The sequence below is a fragment of the Aristolochia californica genome, unplaced genomic scaffold (assembly GCF_029961685.1).
Source record: "Aristolochia californica isolate CCGP_79_NKW_82.1479 unplaced genomic scaffold, dmAriCali1.0.hap1 SCAF_2, whole genome shotgun sequence".
NCBI lineage: Eukaryota > Viridiplantae > Streptophyta > Magnoliopsida > Piperales > Aristolochiaceae > Aristolochia > Aristolochia californica.
In genome coordinates this window covers 44,464,911-44,488,253 of record NW_027181881.1, presented here as the reverse complement: position 1 = coordinate 44,488,253, position 23,343 = coordinate 44,464,911, and the positions used below count along the sequence as shown (strand labels likewise).

At 39.5% G+C, this 23,343-nt stretch overlaps 4 protein-coding genes, 1 long non-coding RNA gene and 2 other non-coding genes across 8 annotated transcripts; 3 read left to right on the top strand and 4 right to left on the bottom strand.

The window, feature by feature from the left end:
- Nucleotides 1–1,827: 1,827 nt before the first annotated feature.
- LOC137956420 (probable calcium-binding protein CML48) lies at nucleotides 1,828–5,345 on the bottom strand. 2 transcript variants are annotated; one of them, XM_068803909.1, is made up of 6 exons: nucleotides 4,675–5,345; nucleotides 3,516–3,562; nucleotides 2,538–2,713; nucleotides 2,385–2,403; nucleotides 2,180–2,216; nucleotides 2,019–2,093 (listed from the first exon to the last, which is right to left on the bottom strand). In XM_068803909.1, exons 1-5 carry the CDS (start codon nucleotides 5,051–5,053, stop codon nucleotides 2,190–2,192), a joined length of 648 nt encoding a protein of 215 aa, XP_068660010.1. In that variant the 5' UTR covers nucleotides 5,054–5,345; the 3' UTR covers nucleotides 2,019–2,093; nucleotides 2,180–2,189. The 2 variants fall into 2 exon arrangements, with proteins under 2 accessions (XP_068660009.1, XP_068660010.1); XM_068803908.1 differs by lacking the exon at nucleotides 2,180–2,216 and having other exon boundaries at nucleotides 1,828–2,093.
- Nucleotides 5,346–6,271: 926 nt separating this feature from the next.
- Nucleotides 6,272–10,243, top strand: LOC137957309 (uncharacterized). The gene is made up of 3 exons (XR_011113336.1): nucleotides 6,272–6,794; nucleotides 7,757–7,821; nucleotides 9,985–10,243. It is a non-coding gene; the product is annotated as an uncharacterized lncRNA (long non-coding RNA).
- Nucleotides 10,244–11,293: 1,050 nt separating this feature from the next.
- On the top strand, nucleotides 11,294–13,059 carry LOC137957328 (alpha carbonic anhydrase 1, chloroplastic-like). The gene is made up of 6 exons (XM_068805082.1): nucleotides 11,294–11,490; nucleotides 11,666–11,871; nucleotides 12,102–12,208; nucleotides 12,339–12,441; nucleotides 12,538–12,720; nucleotides 12,844–13,059. The coding sequence occupies exons 1-6, from the start codon at nucleotides 11,412–11,414 to the stop codon at nucleotides 12,964–12,966; spliced, it is 801 nt and encodes a 266-aa protein (XP_068661183.1). The 5' UTR covers nucleotides 11,294–11,411; the 3' UTR covers nucleotides 12,967–13,059.
- A 384-nt stretch (nucleotides 13,060–13,443) lies between these two features.
- LOC137955139 (protein IQ-DOMAIN 16-like) lies at nucleotides 13,444–15,191 on the bottom strand. Its single transcript, XM_068802008.1, has 4 exons — nucleotides 15,096–15,191; nucleotides 14,630–15,019; nucleotides 14,349–14,453; nucleotides 13,444–14,263 (listed from the first exon to the last, which is right to left on the bottom strand). Exons 1-4 carry the CDS (start codon nucleotides 15,189–15,191, stop codon nucleotides 13,751–13,753), a joined length of 1,104 nt encoding a protein of 367 aa, XP_068658109.1. The 3' UTR covers nucleotides 13,444–13,750.
- A 3,642-nt stretch (nucleotides 15,192–18,833) lies between these two features.
- On the bottom strand, nucleotides 18,834–19,763 carry LOC137955138 (uncharacterized). The gene has a single exon (XM_068802007.1). The coding sequence runs from the start codon at nucleotides 19,761–19,763 to the stop codon at nucleotides 18,834–18,836; it is 930 nt and encodes a 309-aa protein (XP_068658108.1).
- Nucleotides 19,764–21,742: 1,979 nt separating this feature from the next.
- TRNAA-CGC (transfer RNA alanine (anticodon CGC)) lies at nucleotides 21,743–21,815 on the top strand. The gene has a single exon. It is a non-coding gene; the product is annotated as a tRNA-Ala (tRNA).
- Nucleotides 21,816–22,159: 344 nt separating this feature from the next.
- Nucleotides 22,160–22,231, bottom strand: TRNAG-UCC (transfer RNA glycine (anticodon UCC)). Its single transcript has one exon. It is a non-coding gene; the product is annotated as a tRNA-Gly (tRNA).
- Nucleotides 22,232–23,343: the final 1,112 nt, after the last annotated feature.

Sequence of the window (23,343 nt, the reverse complement as noted above, 5' to 3'; positions counted from 1 at the left end):
TTACTTCTTTTGGTTCCCTTTGTTTTCATATTATTGTTCGACTTGAGGGGAAGGAGCATTGTGACGACGATTTAGGGAAAGAGGTTGTACTGTTTTCGAAAGACTGAAAGCAGGCCACACGAGACTTAGAATTTCCACCAGCCCAAAGGAGTTTAGGCTCGTCTAAGCCCATGACAAACTAATGTTAAGCACCTAGCCAATATATCCCAAAAGATCGGCCTGTTAGGAGCGGAAGACATATGTACTTAACCCAAAACCATAACATTACACCCCATTTTCACGAGTCGACGACCACGGTGGCACAACGACACTGGCCCAACCGCGATAATACCTAGACACAACTTACCAGTAATTTTAATCTAGCCTTTGCGTCGCTCCGAGACTCAAATTCGCGACGTGGGATCCCGCTCTGATACCAAATGTTAAGCACCTAACCAATACATCCCAAAAGACTGGCCTGTTAGGAGCAGAAGGCATAGGTACTTAACCCAAGACCATAACACATTTTCTCTAAACCCTAAACCCTAAGTCTAGGTTCATAGTTATTTTTTTTAGTCCCTACACCCGTAGTGTGATTTGCAATTTTTTACCTCTATACGGAGTTTTTCATATTGTAATTATATATTGACGAAAAGATATTTGAGTCTAATTTCCAAAGAAAAATGATTTTTTCCAATCGAAGTTATATGCACAGAAATATTGATATTTAAATGGGCGAATGTCAGATTGCAAAAAGGTTCGAGCAGCAGTAGAAAACTTCAGATTCCGAGGTATTTATTGTTATCAAGAACTAGACTTTATATGGAGAAATATATAAAATTAATATAAATAATCAATTTTTTGTAATTCATTACCATTTACTTGGGTTTTAGGCTTTTATTAATTCGAGCAAAATGGGAAATAAAACAGAGATATAATAAATAGAACAAATAATGAAATACCCATTACCCATTTACAACCTTACTAGGAATAATTAAAACTTCTCCCATTCTGTCCCAGATTTAATCCATGGGCTTGAGGCATCTACCTTGTCTGGTTTAAAGGTAAAAATACATTTTAGTAGTTCACCAAATAATTAAAATAAAAGAAAAGTAAGACTCAAGTTCATATAAACTTGAGTATATCTAATTTTTTATTTAATTATCAGGTTAAATTTTCATTTATTCTTATTAACATTCTTGTAAATACAATAATTTATTATTATTATTATTATTGGATATAATCCGAGTTGGTTGGACTTGAATCCAGCTTCCTGTCCCTACCTTGGATAAACCTCTGATAAAAATAACTCAGCTAAATCAATTTAACACAAGAAACTTTAATTTTATCAATATTTTGTTTGGGTTACTAAATTATGTATTGATCCTTATTCATGTGTCTATAGTCTCTTTAATTTAAAATTAATTTTAATTTGGTGACTGAATTATGACTCATCATCTAGCATAAACCATTCACTTAATTAAATTCGGTGGCTCCACCCCAAGTTGTAAGAAACTGTGCAACTGAGCCAATTCTTAAATCTATCATTGCAGGAGCTTTCACCTTAGTGAACGAATATGATCCATATTTGGAGGTCATCGCTTACTGGTTGGACCAGCCATCAATGGGGACCGTACAGTTGAAACAACTATCTATCTCAAGCACTGAACAGAGAGGAATGATGGTCTCAAAGGTCCTACACATCCTACATTTTCTTCCAGCAAACTCAGTACAAGTGACCAAACACTAAGTGAGTCACCAAGCATTAGAGGCCAATGTCTCTTATTGAAGACTGAATACCAGGATTATATTCTCACTGGGGTAACACAGCCCATAGCTATTGATCACTGGAACACTAATAACAACTAATTTTCACATCAAGATGCTCAATGTTTTTATACTAAGTTGATGTACAGTCCAAGCCATTCACTTCTTCTATGTATCACAGAGGAAAAAAAAAAAACACAGCAATGAAAGAATCAAGTATGATACATCAAATTACACCAATGCTATGCCACGAGGAACGGAATAATCATCGACATGAATGAGTCATAGGTAAGTGTTGCTGAACCAGTGTAGCGCGGATCTTTCTCTTTGAACTTTTCAGTTAACCCCTGCAGGAAATACAAAAAAGCAAACACAATATGAACAGTAAGCATACGATGTTGATGTTGTATTGCTGCGTTGAAAAAATACCTACATGAATTTTTTTAAGTTGCTTCAAACAGGTTGATGATCTTGAAAAGAACAAAAAATTAGAAATGGAACAAGAGAAAATAAAGAAAGTAAAAAGGAAAAAGATAAAAACTTATACGGCACAGTTAGTGTGCACTGGTTCAGAAAACAGAACCAAATCAGCAATCACTGGGCAGGAGTCTCTGGATGGAAAGAAATTGGGTACTCACCTTCACTATCACCCCACACCTACAACAACATTAAAACATTAGGTCAGAGGCATTCAAGGTTTTTTTTTTTTTTTAATAACAATAATCTTGTTAAGTAGTCAATCAAGAAATTGTCAATGCTAATGTGACTATTAAGAAGAACAAAGATCTTACTCTACAAAGTCATCAAAATCGAGTACACCCCGGCGGCCACTGCTGTCCTCATACTTCGATATCAGCAACTGAAGAACAGAAGATGGGACCATATATCCAAGACTGTACAAGGCATCTCTCAATTCAAAAGAGTCTATTTTCCCACTCCTATCTCTATCAAATCTCTCAAAAGTTGCCTGAAATATGAGGCCAATCAATTTCGAATTCACGTCAGAAAAGAATTTGGATCTCTACAGTAATACTTCCAACACAAGGAAGAATATTTTCAAAATGTCTTTCACATGAAATTTTAACTTGTAACTATACATGGGTGCAGTCATGATCAACTCCTAAATACAACCAAACAAAATCCAAAACTTATAAATTATATCTAAACAAGGATCAGCTTGTTTGCATTCACCCATTACAGCAAATGCAAAAAAGATAAATTTTGGCATGCTAGTCATAGACAAATAAACTCCAAATGTCATGTCGGTTGTTAAAATCAGTATGCCAGAAGCTAAAATGATTGCATTATGAAACTTCTCACAGTAGCAAGGTCCACAAATATATCAGGAAACTGTAAAAGTCTGACTTTAAATCTGACAAACTAAAATCCCACTTGTACTGCTGTCAAGAAAGTAATATCTTGTACAGCTATGACAAATATTTGGGATAAGAAGATAAGCAAGAAAAAGAAGAAGAGATCCTTTTCCAAACAAAACCATCCCCCATAACTAAAGTTATAGTTAACTATGTCCACAAAGATTTCAAACATCAAATGGGATTACAAATAACTTCAACATGTCTGATCAAATGAGAAATATAAAGCGGACATGTCGGATAACTTGGTGGATATTATTGCTTTTTGCAAATAAACTCAGAGCTAACATGACAATCTCCTTTCCACATCATTCAAAAGCAAATCATAGAAGCAATTAAAAGCATGCTAGCATTTTCCAATAAAGCAGTATGGAAGAACCAAATAAGAGTACATACACGCCATTGTCCCAAAGAATTCCACAGTGCAGCAAACTCGGTAGGCCCTGGTAATAAATAAGGTAATTATCAGTAATCTGAAACCTTAAATCAATCAAAGAAACAAAAAATCTAACAGAAATCAACTGCATTTATCCCTACTGCAGCAACAACATTTTTTTTAAGGATTCCAATCTATGAACAATTGAGAATAGTACTGACTGCAGTACAGAGCAAGGAAATGAAGCTTTACACTGGAGACAAAAGCCTATATTATAATTATGACTAAAATCAAACGACAAAAGAAAAGTCATCAAGATGATTCTATGCATGACGGGCATCGTAAAGGTTGCCCCAGGAAAATAGCAAGAACTGTGTCAATATTCACACCCACACACCAAGGAGAATGCATTTTCTGAATTTCAAACAGCGGCAGTTTTGGTTTAGCCCATATCAGCACGAGTAGAGCAAGAATCAACCTTGTTTTTGGGAGAGGGAGGGAGGTAAGGAATAGGATAAACAACTTTCTTTCATTAATTGTTTACATCAATTGACACTGTGTTTTCAAGAATTCATTGACAGGACTGAATGGTCAAACAATGATCGCAAGCCAACACTGAGGGTTCTATTTCAGTATTTGCCCTCTGGTACATTTGGAAGGAAAAAAGAATTAAATTTTCGCAATAACACAACCTTCATTAGTCAGAGACTGAACCTACTTTTCCCAGATGGAGGGATTTTGAAATCTCATCAGATTACAATAGTCAAGTCATCAAGAAATACTCTAGAAGTCACAAAAAAATTGGGGGAAAATCATGCCAGAACCATCTGGTCACGCGTACTATTCGGTGTATTAACGTTGAAGCTGAAAAGCCAACCAAAGGATTTCTTTCCGTGGTTGATTGGATTTTTATGTATCACTACTCACTGCATATACTTTCATTGGCAATCCTTTTCGCGATGTTAATAAAATGACAGAAATTTAAATCACTTTCGCTCGAATAACAATTATTAGCAATTTCAGTAACCCCAACCCCAACATAACGATTTATAGGAAGAAAATCAACACAACCATTTAACACGGCCTATTAGAAGTTGTTCTTTTAAAAACCAGAGCTCATAAATTGAAATAAAAAAAACTGAAATTTTCTTCGGAAACTACAAAAAATGGCCGCCTTACCCATTCTGGAAGAAGAATCGTTAGGGTTCTTAAAAAGAAACATAAGCAGCCGAATCGTCCGCAAACTGAATTTCTGATAACCAGACGACAGAGCAGCCTGTAGCTCCATCTCATCTATGAACCCACTCCGATCCTTGTCGACCATCTGGAAGCTTCTTACAATCTCGGGATGGGTTCCCGGAGGAAAATACGCACCTTGGGTGGGAAAGGAAGAATTCCCATAAGACGCAGACGGTCCATAACCATAACTATTTGGTGGATGCTGATAGCTCGGTCCCTGAGAAGAAGGCTTTTGCTGCTGCCCCTGCTGCGAGTAGTCTGGTACAGGAGGGGCAGATGGCGAGTAGTTATGAGATGGGAATCTGTTAAACGAAGACATGTACGGAAATTCCAAAAAAAAACGAATGGGTCGTCAGAGTGTTTGAAGCAATAGATACAAGGCTGTGCAGAAGGTATAACAGTTGAAGCGGCAAAGGAAAAGAATTCAAACGAGGACAGAGGAAGTATTCAGGAATCTTTTCCAGAAATTCTGTGAATCGACGATTGCGGAAGACAAATACAGAAGCGAACACGGGGAAGAAGATACAAATGGTTACGTTTAGAAACAATCGCCTAAGAGGGCATACGTCAAAAGAGAGCCGCCTGGATTGTAACCACGCGGCGCAGGAACGTTTTCTGTCCTTTTATTCGGCGGCAGCTTCGCACTCAACATTATGGGCCGAAGGCGCTGTAAAGAGTTACTATATGTTCGCCAGCACGCCGCCAATGATCGGCTGGGTCTGGGTCCATCACCGGCTTGGGTTTCAATTTTTAAATATTAAAAGACGGAAGCTGGTTCAATTTTGAAGTTTGAAGTTTGAAGTTCGAAATATAAGTATAAAAAAAAAAGATTATTATTCATTTTTAGTTTTTTATTAATAAATAACAAGAATTGATCTCTGAAGTCAAGAACAGATGGTTGCAGCTTCTTTATATGTGATGAAATTTAATTCAGCTTAATTGTAATAGTATAATCTCTCATAAAAGTTATTTCTTAGGAGGAATCCAACTCCTGAGATATAATGGATTATATATCTATTCTTTTGAGTTGAAATGATGATTAAATTACGAAGAACAGTTGAAATGAAAGCATAACTTGTTATTGTTCTCATAAAATTTTTAATCTTGAAAATGATCTGTCATCTGTGTTCTACTTGTCTTATTTGTAGAACTCGACAGAAAGCTATTTGTCTTTACTTCAATGGATGTCTTCCTGGTTGTTGTATATGTCTTATATATGTGTATGTAGTTTTGAGAGCTCTAAAAGGACTCAGATATCCATATGATGCTGAAACGTTGCTCCTGATTTTGTTTCATGCGGGGCACGACTCAAAATATCTCATGGATCTCAAACCATCTTCAAATAGTATTTTCACAGAAAAAAAAAAAACTTTTTTCGATTTCGTTTGAGTAAGTTTTTGCTGTGCATGTCAAGCGTAGGTTCTCTTCAGAGTTTTTTCACTTGATATAAACGAGCAAAATGTTGCTTGAATGTTGTGGGCATGTTCTGTTTAGAGGAATCTAAGCACCAGATTATAATTGACTTGGAGCTGCCTCTACCATGGAAAAAAGATAGCTTGCAGATTTTGGATCCCTGAAGGAAACTACAGAGATGCAACTGCATGATTGTTTTTTCTTGGTAACTGATTTAACATTAGCACGGCCTACGTAGAAACGTTCGACACGTGATATACTGATCAACATGGTCGATTTCGCGCCAGTGGAACCTCTGAAAAATCCACTCGTTCCTCCGAGTTGTTTGTCTTCCACGAGAAGCCATGGTCGGCGTTCTAACTTCTTTTCGGCCGTCTTCGGTTTTCCGGTCAAATGTGTTGCCTGTGCAGTCTGGCCGGTGAGGACCGTTAAGGGTGTCTGCGGGGTCGCAAGAAACTCCGTCGTCTTCGTCTTCTGTGAGTGTCAAAGAGGAGGAGAAATCAGGGGGGAGTCTTCTCTCCTCCGCCCAATTTCAAGCTTCCGGAGCCAAAACCCCTTTTCTGTGGGGCCTGATCAGGGTTTCGTAGTCTTGATAGCTTCTCTCCCTTTACTGTTTCGTTTTGGTAGTGGAGAGTTTTCGTTCAAGGGTATGCAATTTTCTCTGCAGCTCCATTTTCAAAGTGCCGTTTCTGTTATCCCCCTTTTTTTTTTCAATTGGATTTCGCTTCTATATATCTGTGTATATGCTATGCCATTGTAGAGCGACTTTATTCAGTAACTCAAATTATAAATGCAGCACCGGTAGTTTTAAGAGACCTCCTCAGTATTGGAAGTAGAAGGAAGTAATTTACTTTCTACTGCAAAGACACTTTTGGTAGGTTAGTGCCCATGATGAACAGGAATTCACCTGGGCAATGCTAATCTCAGGGGGAAACATATGAACTTGACAGGTTTGTTGTGACACTATAAAGAAGGAGAAAGCACAAATATACGAGAGTTGTTGGTAGATATGCTTTGAGCAAATATAGCATCTTTCTTCAAAACTAAATATAGTGAAGATTTGAGATTAAAAAGAGATGTAAAGTTTATAAAAAAATAAAAAGAAAGAACAAAAGTTTGCAATGTTGTTGTTACATAAATCTTATGGCCCTTGCTGCGCCCATGGGCAGTTGCCCCTGGTTGCTCAACCACTGTCAGCTAATCCTGAAACAAGGTCCAACAAAAAACTTATGGACAAGGCTTGGGATATGGTCTCTGGGAGACTGGGACTGTCTAGGATGAATGTAATGAAAGGCAATCCCCTGCCAGTCCTGCTGGCATGGTGATCTTGCATGGGCAACCTATTCCAAAACCTTAAAATAAGGTTAGTAGTTTAAATACCATTTTCTCATACTCTTGAGTCATCGAGAACCTTTATATGAAAGAAGCAATAAGAAAATTTTAGAGCAGTTATGCTCAAAAAGCACAGAACCTAAAAACTGGAACTGGATTGGGAAAGCTTAAAGTGTAAGAAACTGAGCAAATTCTCTTGTTAAACTATTTTGCACATGTAGTCCATTGAGCAGGAAAATACCCTGATAATTCTTGTCTGTGGATTTTGCTTTGCCAGATATTCGTACACTTTTGTGTCTGAGGACGAGAATCCTCCTGGCAAGTATGCTCTGAAGGTTTCAGGTAATGATTAAAATGTATCTTTTGGCCAGTCTATGTACCATTTTATTCACTATATTTTTTGCATTGTCCATCAACTTCCTTATGGAGGAACTAGATAATACTCAACTGAAACAAACAGAGAAGTAATATACTTGTGGGGATATACTACCTGCACTTGTAGGACCACAAATATTTGATGTCTTGAACTGGTAATCGAAGGTTCTCATTGTGCATGTATTATGCCTTACACACCTCCACACCTCCAGTCCACAACAATGATACTCTTTAACTTCTATTAGAATCAGGTGACATTAGACATTCCATTTCATACCCAACAAATGAGTGGTAAACAACCATTTGAGTTCTAGTAATTGACTGAGAGGGTCTGTTCCTCAAATGGCCCTAATTTTTTTTTACTAAGATGATACCGTTGCAATAAAATAGCAATAGCGAAAAAGCGTGGTATATTTTCCCAGCATGACTAAGGTACACTATTACATTTAAGAAAACGAAAGCCAAAAATTTAATCAAAATACATGGTTTTCTTGTGGGAAAACCTTCCCTTACAGGTAAAATGCAAATTTTGGGTTTAAATGACTTGAGCAAAGCAATTTCTGTCTCATAGTGTCAAATTATCACACCCCTCCATGTGAAGCATGATTCTAAGAAAATGTGGAATTACTCTTGATATAGCAATCTTTTAAATTGCTGATCTCAAAAGAAAACTAGTACTTTTCTGATCATGACTGTTGGTGACTCTTATAAAATCCTAATTTTTTGTTGTGGACGTTTTGTAAAAAATAATCGCATTTGAACTGAGGAATGACTTTTTTTTCAAAAAGGGTCCATTGCTAAGTTTAAACACCCTGTGGTTTCATTCTTGTTATTTTATTTACCACATGTGCCTACATTCTTTCGTTTTTCTTTGACTACAACAATGGCAATTATTTTAAGAAAATGTTAATTCATTGGATTTTTTAGTAGGGTGTTGACCAATTTGTGTTAAATTGGGTCCAAGGCCCATCCCAAAATGACTAGCCAACTTAGGAAACGTCTTTCCCAACTAATAAACTCAAGATCTTTGTACTCACTAATTCATGTGTGACTATTCCTTAACACTCCCCCTCATGTGTAGGCCCTCTTTTTGTAGCTCTACAAATGGATAATTTAGGTATAGGCTCTCTTTTGTGGCTCAACAAATAGATAATTTTAGGTGTATGTCATCTTTTGTGGCTCTACAAGTGGATAGTTTTGGTGTAGGCTCTCTTTTGTGAGTACCTGCTCTGTACTATGTTAAATTGGGTCCAAAGAATTTTTTTTTTTTCACATCGATAACTTTTTTTTTTCCTAGATAAATTCACATTGATATATTTTTAATTTCTCTCGAAGTTCACATTTTCTGCTGTCGGACATCTTAAATTGATACTACGCATGTTAATTAGGATATCTTAAATTATCAAATATGTATTCTCAAGGGTGCATTTTACTTGATTTGCATCTTTATCCATCACACATAAGCAGGTCAAAAAGTAAAGGAGACCTCAAAAATAGGTCCTCTCCCTGACAAGCCTATTGAGATTTTTGAATATGAAAGGTACTTTCATTCACTCTCGACAACTTGCTTTGGACTCTTGTCCTGCTTAATCCTATCCTTGTGCTTGAAGGTGACTCAACAATTGTTATTAGCTGGATGCAGGGTAATTCCTCCCCTCCTTGGAGGCTGGATCACATTTTTGAAGAAATCATTGATTCTTGTATTCCGCCACATTCTGCTAGCATGCCTTTAGATCTGTTAATAGTATCTCCGATTGCATAGCTAGACTGTTTCCTGACAACATGTTGTTGTGAGTAGCTTCCTTTCCCTTGTGTAACGGAGAATTTAGGTTTTTCATCTTCCCCATCTTTGTCTCACTTGTTCTTCAAAGCAAACTAATCTACAATTTCAAAAAAGAAAAAGTTTAGTAGCATTCACCTTGTTTCTATATGATTTTTGTTTACAAGGGAAGCACTTCAGTTGTTTCCCTTCCATTGTCAAAGATGGAACTATAAATGGAATTATAAAATGATTATTGTGAATGTGTACTGTGCTGCAATGAACCGGGTTTATGTATCATCAAACTGCTGTTGTTTGAGTTGAAATTGATTGGAAGGGAGATAAAATGTCTGTGCTTTCTTGGCATGTAGGTGAACCCAAATACAGGTGTGGCCATGTATGAATCAGATGACATAATCAAGTATTACAGAAAAATATGGTATGCAGTTTGTAGTCGTTTTTGGATGTCTCTGCTGCAGCACCCCCAGAAAAGGGAATGTAAACATGTTTTTGTGCCACTGAAAAGGAGGAATGTAACTGATATCATAATACGTTCCAACTATGACTGCCACTGAAAAAGAGGAATGTAACTGATATCATAATACGTTCCAACTATGACTGCCACTGAAATAACTGAACCATGGTTGCTTTTCTAAATCCTAAAGGATCTAAAGAAACTCCAGAAAGACTTTATCAATCATGGCATCATTTTACATTGAACTCAATCGAGAGCCTCTTTCCAACTTTATGTGGCAATTCAAAGTTCAGCCACTGGTACCTTCCTGGAATATTCTTCTGGCCTAAATGCCAGTCACTAGAGTCTGCATTAGATATGGACCTCCCTTGGTGGGGGGAGGCGGAGCTGGGGTATTTTCTACATGTCCACTTCTCCTTTCTTTAAAAAACCAATCTCCACAGTGGTGCATTTTCAGTTTCTACAGAACTAGCTTTAGCCTCCTTTTTTCTTCTCTCTCTACATAATGTGAGTCCCCATTCTTGAAAAGGAGTCAGATGTGGGGGAGGCTAAGGGAGTCTTAGCCATTTTGTGTGATGGCCGAAGCAGAATATCGAAAAAGCTGATTCAACCTTATCAGTTTTGGAGCATTTGTAAGAAAAAGAGAAAAAAATTCTTCTGAGTGATTGCGGAATAAAGCTAGTTCTGAAGCCTACAGGGTTTCAACATCTGTTACAAGATGTCATTCAGACCCCTCCTTTTTTTCTGTGCTCACTTTGTGACCACAACAACAGTGACAAGCATGATTGAGGAGACAAATAGAGAGGTTACTGTTTGCTCTCAGTTCAAGGTTCTCTCTGACGCATCGAATAGTTACCAAAAAATTAAAATTACATGGTGGTATTATTATTTACAATTATGCTCCTGAGAATCAAATACAATTTGTCACATGGCCGTGACTCTTACCTTGAAAAGAAAAGAAAACAAAAGACCGAAGAATCTGAACCGCCATATCATGATTCTCGTCTGACGGCCAAGATCGTCCGACCGGGTTCAGCTTCTCGAGACATTCGGCTCCCCTGTGACTCCTGTCCGCTACTTGATTGAGAAATCTTTGATCTTGATCTCGTCAATTCCGAATTCTGTTCTCGAACAGTAGAACTAACGGTACTCTTTATATATAGCAGAGAGCGGTTCCGGTTATTTCGAGCAAGAGCTGTCGACGATACCCAAAGTTAGCAAACAAGACCTCTACATTTAGGAGGGCGTCCCCCCAGTTCTTAAAGATACAGGCCAGGTGTTTCCTTCTCCTGTTCAGCTAGGAATAAGACCGAGAAAGAAACCATGGCAATGGGGGATGGCAGAGTTGTTCTCATCGGAATCGTTTCCCTCCTGCTCGCTGCTGCTAACGCTCACATTATCCGTAAGAAATCACTTCCAGCTTTCCCTACCTTTTGATCCATGTCATGGGGATTTACGGGAAAAAAACCCTGAAGAATCTTTCTCTACTGCTCCTCTTACTGGTCTGGTTTCTGATTTCTTTTATGGGCTTTATATGAATAATCAGATTGGTTTTTGACTTTCTGGATTGTTTGCAGCTGGTGATGTTTCATTTACTTATTCGGGAATGACCGGACCTTCCAACTGGGGGAAATTGAGCCCGGGATTTGCTGTTTGCTCCAGTGGAAAGCACCAGTCCCCTATAGACATTAGGAAGGAAGATACTTCAGCAACAAAACAATGTTTGATTAGAGATTACCAAGATGCAAATGCTACTTTGATTAACAATGGCTTCAACATTGGGGTTCGTCTCTTCATCTCTCACATTTTTACAATCTCTCGTACAATTTGAGAGACTCAGACCAGGGTGGCTGTCCCCGTTTTTTTAGATATTTCGGGTGGCTAAACATCCGGTATTTCTCGGCCCGGGATTCAAGATAGCTTTCGGCCTACATGAAAGAATTTTTTGGGTTGGACCGAAATCCAGTCATTTCGAACCACTAAAAAGATTTGTCTCCTGAAATGGCTGTGCAGGTAAAAATGGAGAGCCATGCAGGGGCACTTACCCTCGACGGCAAGAACTACACACTGCAACAAGTTCACTGGCATTCTCCAGCTGAACACACCATCAATGGCGTCCGGTAATTTTTCCTTTTTTCTTTTTGTTTTTTGCATGGCAAGGCAAAAAATGTTGAGAAATTAATTACTTAAATTGAAGAACAAACTTGAAATTACGAGAATTCATCAGATGCTTATTCATGTCAATGACAGACACCCAGCGGAGCTCCACTTGGTTCACCTCAGCGACGATGGTGAAATTTCCGTTGTGTCAATCCTCTACAAGTTCGGGAAGGCAGACCCCTTCCTCAACCAGGTATTCTTTTCTTCTTCGTCTTCTTCTCCGGACTTTCAAGTATTCTGCCGATCAGAACACCTGCAACTAACGGAATGATAACGATTTCTGCAACAGATGATGGGGCAGTTGGCCGAGTTGAACAAGGAAGTCTGCCAAGGAGACGAAGAGGCTCATATTCCGCTGGGTATTCTCAAGAACAAACAACTCGAGAAAGAAACCCGCAAGTACTACAGATATGTGGGTTCCCTTACAGTTCCGCCATGCCGAGAAAATGTCACCTGGAGCATCCTTGGCAAGGTATCTCATCTCTCTTCTCATTTGAAACCCACAATTAACCTTTGGTTACGATCTTCTGGGTCTTTTTTTTTTCCCTTAGTTTTCTCTCCTTATTTATCGCTCATATAATGCACGGAGCTGCAGGTGAGGGACATGTCCCTGGCGCAGCTGAATGCACTGAGAGCCCCACTGGGTGTAGGCTACACGAAGAACGCGAGGCCCCTTCAGGACTTGAACGGCCGAAAAGTGGAGCTACACCAGTGCTGAATGATAAGCTCTAAAAAAGACATCGCATGAACTGAATCTTTGTTTCTTGTTTTATAACTTTTAAGAAGAGATGCATGCAGTCTAGTTTTTTTTTTTGGCTCCTTGTTATGGCTAAACTTCCATTGATCAAGGGAGTTGAAGCATTTATGTTGTTATCACTTCTTACCAGCTGAAAGCTTTTTCTCAGTGTGGTTTGGTCTAAATATCTGTAGTAATTAGTCAGGCCACCAACCGGTTAAATAATTCGTATTAAATGAATGAAAAATCTAAAATTTGAATGTTTCATGCATTTTTGGACTATACCATTATCGATGATAGTGGAGCTAAGGAAAATAAATTTGGCCGTTTCATTTCCTGGTGGATGCCTTTCATCAAATTCCTTTCTATCTGCAGAAATATTTTCATTATTTCCGATCACAAGCACGATCTGATCTACAGTAAATTTTGTGATAAAAGAAATCTACAACTTGCAGAGCACCTCCTGAACATAAATGACCTCCTAATTCACAAGCACCACCTGATCCACAGCAGTTATTTTCTAGACCAAAAAAAAAAAAAAAGGCATCGACAGTTGAAAATTGGACTAGAACCGTTTCATTAATTCCGATCACAAGCATGATCTGATCGACAGTAACTTCTGAGGAAACGCCTCGCACCTGCTCAAAATTCCCGCATCCTCTTTTGCATCAATATCGCAACGAGCTCCGAAGAGCTCCTAAGCACCGTGTTGAAGGCGGTTACTGGTACTAGTTAACCTATAAATCTGCCGGCCGTTTTTATCGAACTACATCAAGTATGACGTACTGTGCCTCGCTCTCCTCCTGCATTCTCCGCCTGAAGATGGAGTTGTGTCAGCCAAGTCCCTCTCTACGAGGGGGAAACTCGACCTTCGGGTCCGAATTGGAGGCAAAAAACTTCCTTTGTGAAGCTTCATCTTCGACGGCGAGTTTGCTGTGGAAAGACTAGATGACGAAGTAACTCTTGTAGTAACTCTTGCCTTTGCAGACTCAGTAAATGCCATGTAGTTGGGTGCACCGGCCGGAGGCGAAATTTGATGCCAATCTTCAGATACTTGAATTCTGTTTGGATTTCGACATCTGGGTTTTGTCTTCAACGATGAAAAAGGTTGTTGATGGAGAGATGAGTGAGGATGACTCAGAAGCATTCTGGGGTGTCTTCTCTTGTTTACTTCTGTTTCTACTGATAATAAATCTTTGTCAATCTTGGGATAATTCATGTTGCTGATGGCCAAATATGGTTGCTCACGAATGAAACTTTTGTTGCTTGGGCCGGAGATCTGAAAATTGGACAAATTAAAGATATAAAATCCTACCAAAGTGTATCATTTGAAGTACCTGGTAGGAGAAATAATCAATATTTACCTTCTCCGTTTCTCCATTTTTCTCAAAGTAATTTTCTAGCATGACCTCTGTGGTGCTCTTGCTGTATTGTGATGTCTTTGTGCTGTCCCGGTCATGATCCATTTGCTGCAATTGGAGGAATAGCAGAAAAATCTCTTAGGAATATAATGGCTTCAAGTCCATGAGTGGATGAATCATGGCAAGAAATTCATACATTTCATTGAGCCGCACAAACCAATTCTAACAATAACTAGAACCGGAAGTATGCCTGAGATTCTAGTTAAACGGATTAAATACATTACCGTCGACAGGTCGGCCATAAGTTCCCGGTGAAACCCTGCATAGAGTCTATTGTTCTCTTCGGCCGATATAATGCCTGGCGAATCCATCAATCTCCGGCGTCTGGCTCTCCCCTGAATTCGAAGAAGAGAGAACAAGCACCTTAGAGTTACTTGGGTTCGTCTCCTGATATAACATCCACGAACCAATGCCTGCAACCTGACAAGCGCCTTGAGTGACTTCAGTGCTCTCCTTGCCAGATACCCACGAAAGGCCGCTTGTATCTTAGTCGCAGCAGATTCGATTCTGCAACGTTTATGAAGGAGCCGATGAACCTGTGGAGTCTCCGCGGTAGACAGGACACGGGTCTCTTCAGGTGACAAGCAAGAGCTGCTGCTGTTCTTCTCTTTTATCTGTCGATTAAAATCTGTTCAACTTTAAGATCAAAAGATCACTAAAAGGATGAAAGAGGCTGCCTCCCAGACTTACCTTTGGTAGCTGCGATGGGAATGAAGAAGCGTCTTTCGAGGTACAGAAGGTTTTCTTGAAGGCGGAAAGCCATGAAAAAGCAAGTTTTTTCTTCATCGAGAGGACTGCTTGACAAGAGAGAGAGAGAGAGAGAGAGAGAGAGAGAGAGAGAGAGAAGAGGGACGGGAAACTGACGTTGAGCTGCATTTTATCGTCTTAAATTTCTTACCAGCGCGCGGTGTATGTCGTAGCATCTCGGTAATTTGAGGCCGTCCATCAGAGCGATGATCCTGATTGCAGCCTCGGAGTAACATTATCTTCACCCAATTTTGCTGTAGAAGAATAGCAAAGAGATCGGAGTTTATTTAAATATGCCATTTTTAATGTGAAAAATATAAATCTTTCGCTATTTTGTTTCATCTTTGACAGTTTTACTTTTACCTGTACTCCCTAGAAAAAGGTTATTTACCGTAGGTAATTCGAACAACCACAACACCCGATGCCCGTGTGCATTTGCATTTGACGTAGCCCAAGTATGGTCACATAATAGAAAAATTAAACTAAACGCCTAAACAAAATTAGCGCTTAAGAAAAAAAAGGCCGTATGCAAATAATGAGGCGACTCGTAAGATCCTCTATATAATTCAAAACGAAGCAATTTGATGCCCGATTGGGGCCTATATGATATGACCAATTGATAGAAATACTCCAACACTACCTTTTTGGCTTATACTCGAATCAAATGGAGTCATTGAACTTGTGTCAAATAGACCCTCCATAGTCAAAATTAGGGGTGGCATCGAGCCGAGCCGAGTTTGATTTAAATATTTCGAGCCCGAGCCTCGTCTCGAGCCTAAAATTGTTATCGAGCTCGAGCCCAATAAGTTCGAGCCGAGCTCGAACCTCAACATACATTTAAAACTTTTCAAAAAATATATATCGAATAAAATGTATATAAAATTATGCATACATTTTACATAAAATTTGGTATGACCTCTACATAAAATTGGGCATAACTTATATATATAATACGTGTATAAGATTGGGCATAACCTCTACTTAAAATTGAGCATAATCTACATATATAATACTTGTATAAAATTCGGTATGACCTCTACTAAAAACTGGGCATAATCAATATACATAATACCTGCATAAACACTCTTATAAAATTGTCTATACATTCCATAAACACTCCATGGAATTGTTTATACACTCCATAAAATAGTCTAAACACTCCATACACTGTATAACATTATAAATAAACTCCATACAATAATCAAACACAACAAAATTAAATAAAATATCACTATCAATTTACAATCACCCAAATAAAAACTATAAATCCTTTAAATAAAATCCTATTACTATTAGAGACTTACTAGAAAATTACAAGAAATATTTTAAATTTTTCTTAGGAAAGTTAAATGGACCTCTTGTTGCCTTTTCTAAGGAAATAAAAAAATTAATAATTAATCTAATATATTATTATACTTATCAATAAATTTTTAATCACATAAAATGTCAAACACAAAATTGTTATGAAAATTGCCTCATGCTCAAAGTATTATATCATCAACTGTCAAATACTTATTCAAAATTTTTCTATATGGTTTTCTAACCCATCTTGGCAAGAAAATCTTACTTAGAAAATTATATGATTTTTTAAAAAGAATTTATATTTATAAAAACATTTTGAAAATAATGAGGCACTAATGGTCCCTATATTTCTACTAAAAATCTATTTTCAACATTTATTGAAAAAACCACTAATAGTCTCTAGAAACGTATTTCTACTAAAATATCTTTTCAATTTTTTTAAGACCCGTGAGAGATGGACTAAGAGTTTTTTTTTTTCCCTTGTTTATGATCTTGCACGTAGGGGTGGCTTTGAATAAATTATATATAAAATTATACATACATTTTAAAAAAATATAATGATAGGGGAGGTTCAGGATTGAATTTCAATAATGGATTAAAATGCACCAATATTATATATTTTTTACTCCAATTGTTTTCTAGCTTGTTTTGTAATTTTTGAATTTGGCCATAATTTATTATGGCCTCCTTATGCCCCTAGATGAAAATTTATATTCTAGGAAAAACTAAAAATATTTTTCCTATGATACATATTCCCAAAAAAACCTTTAAATAAAATCTTATTACTATTAGTGACTTATTAGAAAATTACAAGAAATATTTTAAAATTTTCTTAAGAAAGTTAAATGGACCTTTTATTGTCTCTTATAGGGAAATAAATAAAAATTAATAATCAATCTAATATATTATTATACTTATCGATAAATTTTTAATTAAGTAAAATATCAAACACAAAATTGCAATGAAAATTGCTTCATGCTAAAAGTATTACAGTATCAACTATTAAATACTTATTCAAAAAATTTTTATACAGTTTTTTACCCCATCTTGGTACGAAAATCTTACTTAGAAAATTAAATGATTTTTAATAAAAAAATTTAATTAAAAAAATGTTTAAAAAAACATGAGACACTAATAGTTTATAAAAACTTACTTTTAATTTTTTCTAGAGGAATTTTTTTTTTTTTACGTGCGAGATCATCTTCGCGTGAGGGAGGGGAGAGATTATTTCTCCCCTAATTTTTCCTTTGAACTTAGGTTCTGGTTTTCTGCTGAGACGACGCAGAGGGAAGGGGGTTACGATGCCGGGGAGGACCTATCGTCGGGGATGATGGCTACGACGGCAGTGGCGACAACGAAAACAGAGGCAACGACGAGGAGAGGAAGAAATCGAACGGACGGCCACAGAGGCGGCCGGTGAGCAAATGCGACGATGGTAGAGATAACCGGTGAACAGCTGTGATGACGGTAGAGGCGGCGACAACAGCCGATGGGAAGGGTCGGTGGTGACGAGGGAAGGAAAAAATTTCCCCCCCCCCCCCCCCTCGCTCTCGATCCCGCTCCCGCTCCCGCTCTCCCACTCACTCGTGATCCCGATACCGATCCGACTTATTTCAAGCTGGCTCGCGAGCCGACGAACCAAACCTAGCTTCGGTCGAGCTCAGCTCGTTAAGGTGAACAAACCGATTTCGGAGCTCGAGCTTGATAGATAACAAATCGAACCGAGCCGAACTCTAGCCGGCTCGGGTGAAGCCACCCGTAGTCAAAATCCCTTCATCACGCACATTTGTCCTGTCCAGAAGGATTTGCATATGAAACAGGAGAACTGGGGCACAGAAAAGGACTCTTCGCCTTCGGCGTTACTTGAACATTTCAAAGTGCACACACAGAAATCCGGGAAAGCACCCCCTACGGTCCCTGTTTTTGCTCAATTTTACGTTGCTTAAATTTCTAATGGCTTCCGTCCACACAAACTCGATCTGAATTTCTGGATCTGTTCATGTTACATGGATTTTTTCCGACTTCCGGGACTGGAATCCAGGAATCTGCATGTAATTCCCGCCTTCTCTGAGTTCAAAATTGAACTCATGGGCAGGCAAATCATAAAAGCACGCTTCGAAAGGAACATGATCGCGTAGGGCTTCTCCCCCACCCCTTTCTTATTCGAATTATACACAGAGGCGGCATTTCCGATTCTAAAGTGTTTTTTTCAGACACTCCATTCTCTCTCAAAGTTCAAACCACTCCGATATTTACAAAAATCTTTCTCTAGCGCGGACTCTCAAGCCCTCCCCTGCAATAGATCTTAAACAACGAGAAAAACAGAAAGTCAAAATAAAACTTTCAAATTCCAACGCACCAATCAAGAACCAGGAAAACTCAGACAGTTGCGGGACCCACGCCGTTCAAATCCCTGTGGCAGTCGATGGCGGCCGGCGGATCGACCGCCGCGCGACGCCGCCACACCTCCGTGCTCTTGGACGGCTCACGTTTTGTGGCGACGCCTGCGTCCATCTCAATTTCCAGTTTGAGTCCGCCCCAAGACGCTGACCGCCTCCCGGACGAGAACCGATTTATGTTGCCGAGACTCGGCGGAGCAGCTTCGGCCGTGTTTTCTCCAAGGCCGGGGAGAGAATCTGTTGGTGAAGATTTCCGATCGGACGAGACAGATCGTTCTTGCTGACGGCCATTCAATCTTAGCATCGACCGAAGATTCCTCCATATGTTCGGCTTTTTCTCCTTCTTCGGTGCTTTGTTTTCGTCCTTGCTGCCATCGTGTCTTTTGTTCCGGCGCCGCCTTTTGTCCCTCCTCGAACGTACGCGCCCAATGCACGAGACCTTCGGTGACGACGGTTCGGTCAACGACGGATCAGCCGCCTGTTTCCCGCTCTGCTTGGGAAAGAACCGAATACTCGGCGGCCGGCAACTCTGACGAAACGTCCGCCGCAGTTGCCCCGAGTCCGGCAACTTCGGGAGACCGAGGATATGCGCTTTGCTTTTCACAGAGATCCGCTGAGAAGTTGAGTTTGAAAAATTGGGATTCAAATTCGAACCATGACTCAAAACGAAATTCGCATTCCCCCTTGTGGACTGCTTCCGCTCGTAGAACGCGTTTCTGTCAAACCACTCGATTACATCTTCCTTCGGAAGCCGGAAAGAGTCCGCTGGGAAATCCGGTGGCGACAACGGCACATCAGACTTCTCCGACGCAAGATGCGAGTCGATCAGCGACTCGCAGACGACTTTCCGGTCACCGCCGACGCAGCCGCCACCACTGCGGATTAGCGTTTCCAGATCAACGGGTGGCATCGAATTCAACGCCTACAGTACTACTGCTCTTGCAAACGTGGATATAAAATCACGAATACCAAACTAGAGGTGTGAAAACTGAGAAACGAAAAGAGAAGGAAAGAAGCTGTCCGGGAAATGGCGGAGTGGAGAACAGATTATTTAAAGGTGGCGGTGGGTGCAGCGGAAGAAACTGGAGAGCTTGACGTTGACGGGGATAAATTGTTGAGAGGTTAATATTATTTCATTTAAAAAAAGTTTCCTACCAAGTAGCCGATGCTTTTGTTTCATACTCTACACGCATTATACCGCCGACACTTGCTACGAAAATGACGTCACCATGCTAAATTTCCCGGGACAATCTCGGACCAAACCGGACTCCGGAGCCTGCACCCAAATGATTAAGCAAATAAACGAAATTATTAACATCTAACCCAGTAATTAAAGACCGATTTCAGGTTTCCAGGTAGACATTCCACTATATTAGTACCTGGATTAGGAAATAAATACGGCTAATTTCCATCTATATTACCTTGATTAAAAAGAGAATGATTGGGTGAATAATTGAGTTTAGGTTTTAGAGTGGGACCGGAAAGGAATCTCTTTACAGTTTACAAACAAACCGGCAAAGCACAGGAAAAGCCGTGTCTTGGTTGGCGGGCGTCTCCGTTTTTGTTTTTCTCGTCGTTGAACCGACCCTTTAGTGGGTCCCCTTGCCGATTCACTATTTCAGTTGTCCATCGGCGGTGGACCCATATGTCATCCAACCCAATGCCGATCTATTCGTCTATTTGAATTTTTGCTCTGGAACCTATATTTCCATTTTGGATTATTTTTTCTGACCGTAGGTAAAACTTAAAAAGCCGTTTCTTCGATTATACCGTACCACGTGGCAGTCCCAGTCCACGGTTTTGTAGGTTTCGTTCCAGAAAGGTGACAGTACGGGCACTTGACCACGTTTACCTAAACCGATAACCGATAGGCCAAAAGGCCGCCGCCGGCTGCATCACTTGTCGGACACTAAAGCTTCTAGAAGTTGTACGAACTTTCACGCAACTAGCTAATCAATCAAATATTTTCAATATCTAATAAAAGCATAGAACGCGGAAAGCGAAAATAAATAAATAAATAAATAAATAAAAATTTATAAATCGATGAAGCAAAAAGGCAAAAAACGAAAATTGAGGTAAGGTCCCACGTGTGCGGGTCCCCGGACCGGGTGGTCTAGAAATCGATTCTGAAGGGTATATTCATCAATCCAGAAAAGTGTTATCTAGAAGGAAGGACACTGCATGTCCACGGCACGTATGAGAATTGTTTAGAAAAATCCATTCCAGTCGTTCATAGGAGTTTGCCCCAGTTCTGGTAAACACCACGACACCACATATCAACTGCTACCCTTATTTTATTCGGTAAAATAGTAATTAAGTAGAATTTAAGTTGGAAATTAACAGAACTGGAGTAATGAACCTTGTTATATAAAATCTTAAGGTGGATCCCACGCAATATTTCAAAGTTGGAGACAAGTGAAGGAGAAGAATGACCATGGTTGGTCATATTTGAAAACCACTGTTTCACCTAAACCCTTAATAATAACGTCAACTTCCACAGTGACATGTAATGTATCATCCTGTTGTGGTCGTGACTCATGCTTCACTAGTTCCAAATTGATACTTCCAAAGTACCATTACATGTTGTACAAGAAACCCTCACGCTGGCTCTTTGCTCACTTCTTAGATTATTGCTAACAATATCGAGATAAAAGAATCCCAAGCTAAGCTTCATGTTTTGTGATGGTGAGAGTGTACTGAATACTAAATGGGTTAGACGTGAAGTGTGGCGGCCCTTGTATCTTGTAACCACTGCTTGCACCAATAAAATTGGTGGAGAAGTTGTTCTGTCAGCAATTTATTGTTGTGATTAATGTGGGATTCGCATGTCTCACCGAATCTCATTTATAAGTACGAACAAATATTATCTTTATGTACCCATAAGGTACTGGGGGTGTAGCTCATATGGTAGAGCGCTCGCTTCGCATGCGAGAGGCACGGGGTTCGATTCCCCGCACCTCCACTCATTTGTTTTCCGTTTTTTCCTTTGTCTTCGAACTTAAAATCATGTACCATGGTAGGTGCCTGATTGATTCGTGTCACGAACGAACTAGTCTAAGACATGACAGTTCTCCCCAAGGGTTTAAAATACTTGCGGTCACACGAATATACTGTTATCATCATTTCTCGCTTTTCAGATGTTGAATCTTGGACGCGTTGATAGTTCTCTGACCTCTTTATGTTAAAGATGAATTTATAACGACATGAATTCTTCTCCTCTGCGCTCTGTTCTGAATTTGCCAGAGGTAAAGGAGGCGTCATATAGATCAGCTTTTCAATGGTGTTTTCATTGAATTTTATATAAAATGCGTCTGCCGGGAGTCGAACCCGGGTCTATTGCTTGGAAGGCAATTATCCTAACCGTTGGACTACAAACGCAACGTTGAATACGGGTACGTCACAATTCATATTTATCGATAAGGCAGCAGTTGTGGCGGGCTGGGAGCTGTACACTGTAACACAAGTGGAGGAGGTGAAGATCCTCATCAGGATGGTCCCTGTTTTCCGGAGCACGATATTGATGAATACTTGCCTGGCCCAGCTGCAGACTTTCTCAGTTCAACTGGGTACCACCATGGACAAGAAGCCGGGGAAGCCTTGATATTCCGCCGGCTTCACTTCCCATCATCCCCATGACCTTCATTATCATCCTTACTCCCATCTATGACCGGATGTTCGATCCCTTCGCGCGCAGGCCCACCAGACTGGAGACCGGGATCACCCACTTGCAGCGAGTAGGAGTCGGTCTGGTGCTTTCCATATTTTCCATGGTTGCGGCAGCGATTGTCGAGATTAAACGCAAAGATGTGGCCGAGGAGCAGAACCTGGTCTTACCCAACGCCATGATAAACCCGCTGCCCATGAGTGTCTTCACTCTGAGCTTTCAATACTTTATATTCGGGATCGCTGATCTCTTCACCTTCGTGGGTCTGCTGGAGTTCTTCTACAGCCAAGCCCCCAGAAGCTTCCGATCTTTGGGAACTGCCTTCTCCTGGTGCTCAATGGCGATGGGGTATTTCATGAGCTCAGTTTTGGTTGACATAGTGAAAATATGATTGATGAGCAATAACAATTATCTTATCTTATCTTATCTTATAGAGGTAATCACGTAAGCATAATTATATCCTTTTTTAATCTAATAAATGGTAATTAGGTAGATGTGTAAGCCTACTTAGGGGGGGGGTTAGTAAACTTGAAGGCCAAGATGAAGATCAACTGCATTCCTAAACAATTTAGAGTAAATAAATGAGCATTTCTCAATAGCAAATTCTATTAGGTCATGACTGTCTGCTGGCATTAGCACATTAATGGGGTAATTTCTTCTGTTAGTTAAAAGAATTCAGAGAGAGGTTTACAGATGATGAAAACCAAGGTTCTTAATGTCATCCTCAATTTGCTTCTTGTCTATTACCAGACTTCAGGCAGAAGAATGCTACAAAAAAGTCAGTGGCGAAGGAGAAACAAGCTGACAAGAAAAGGAAACTGGATGA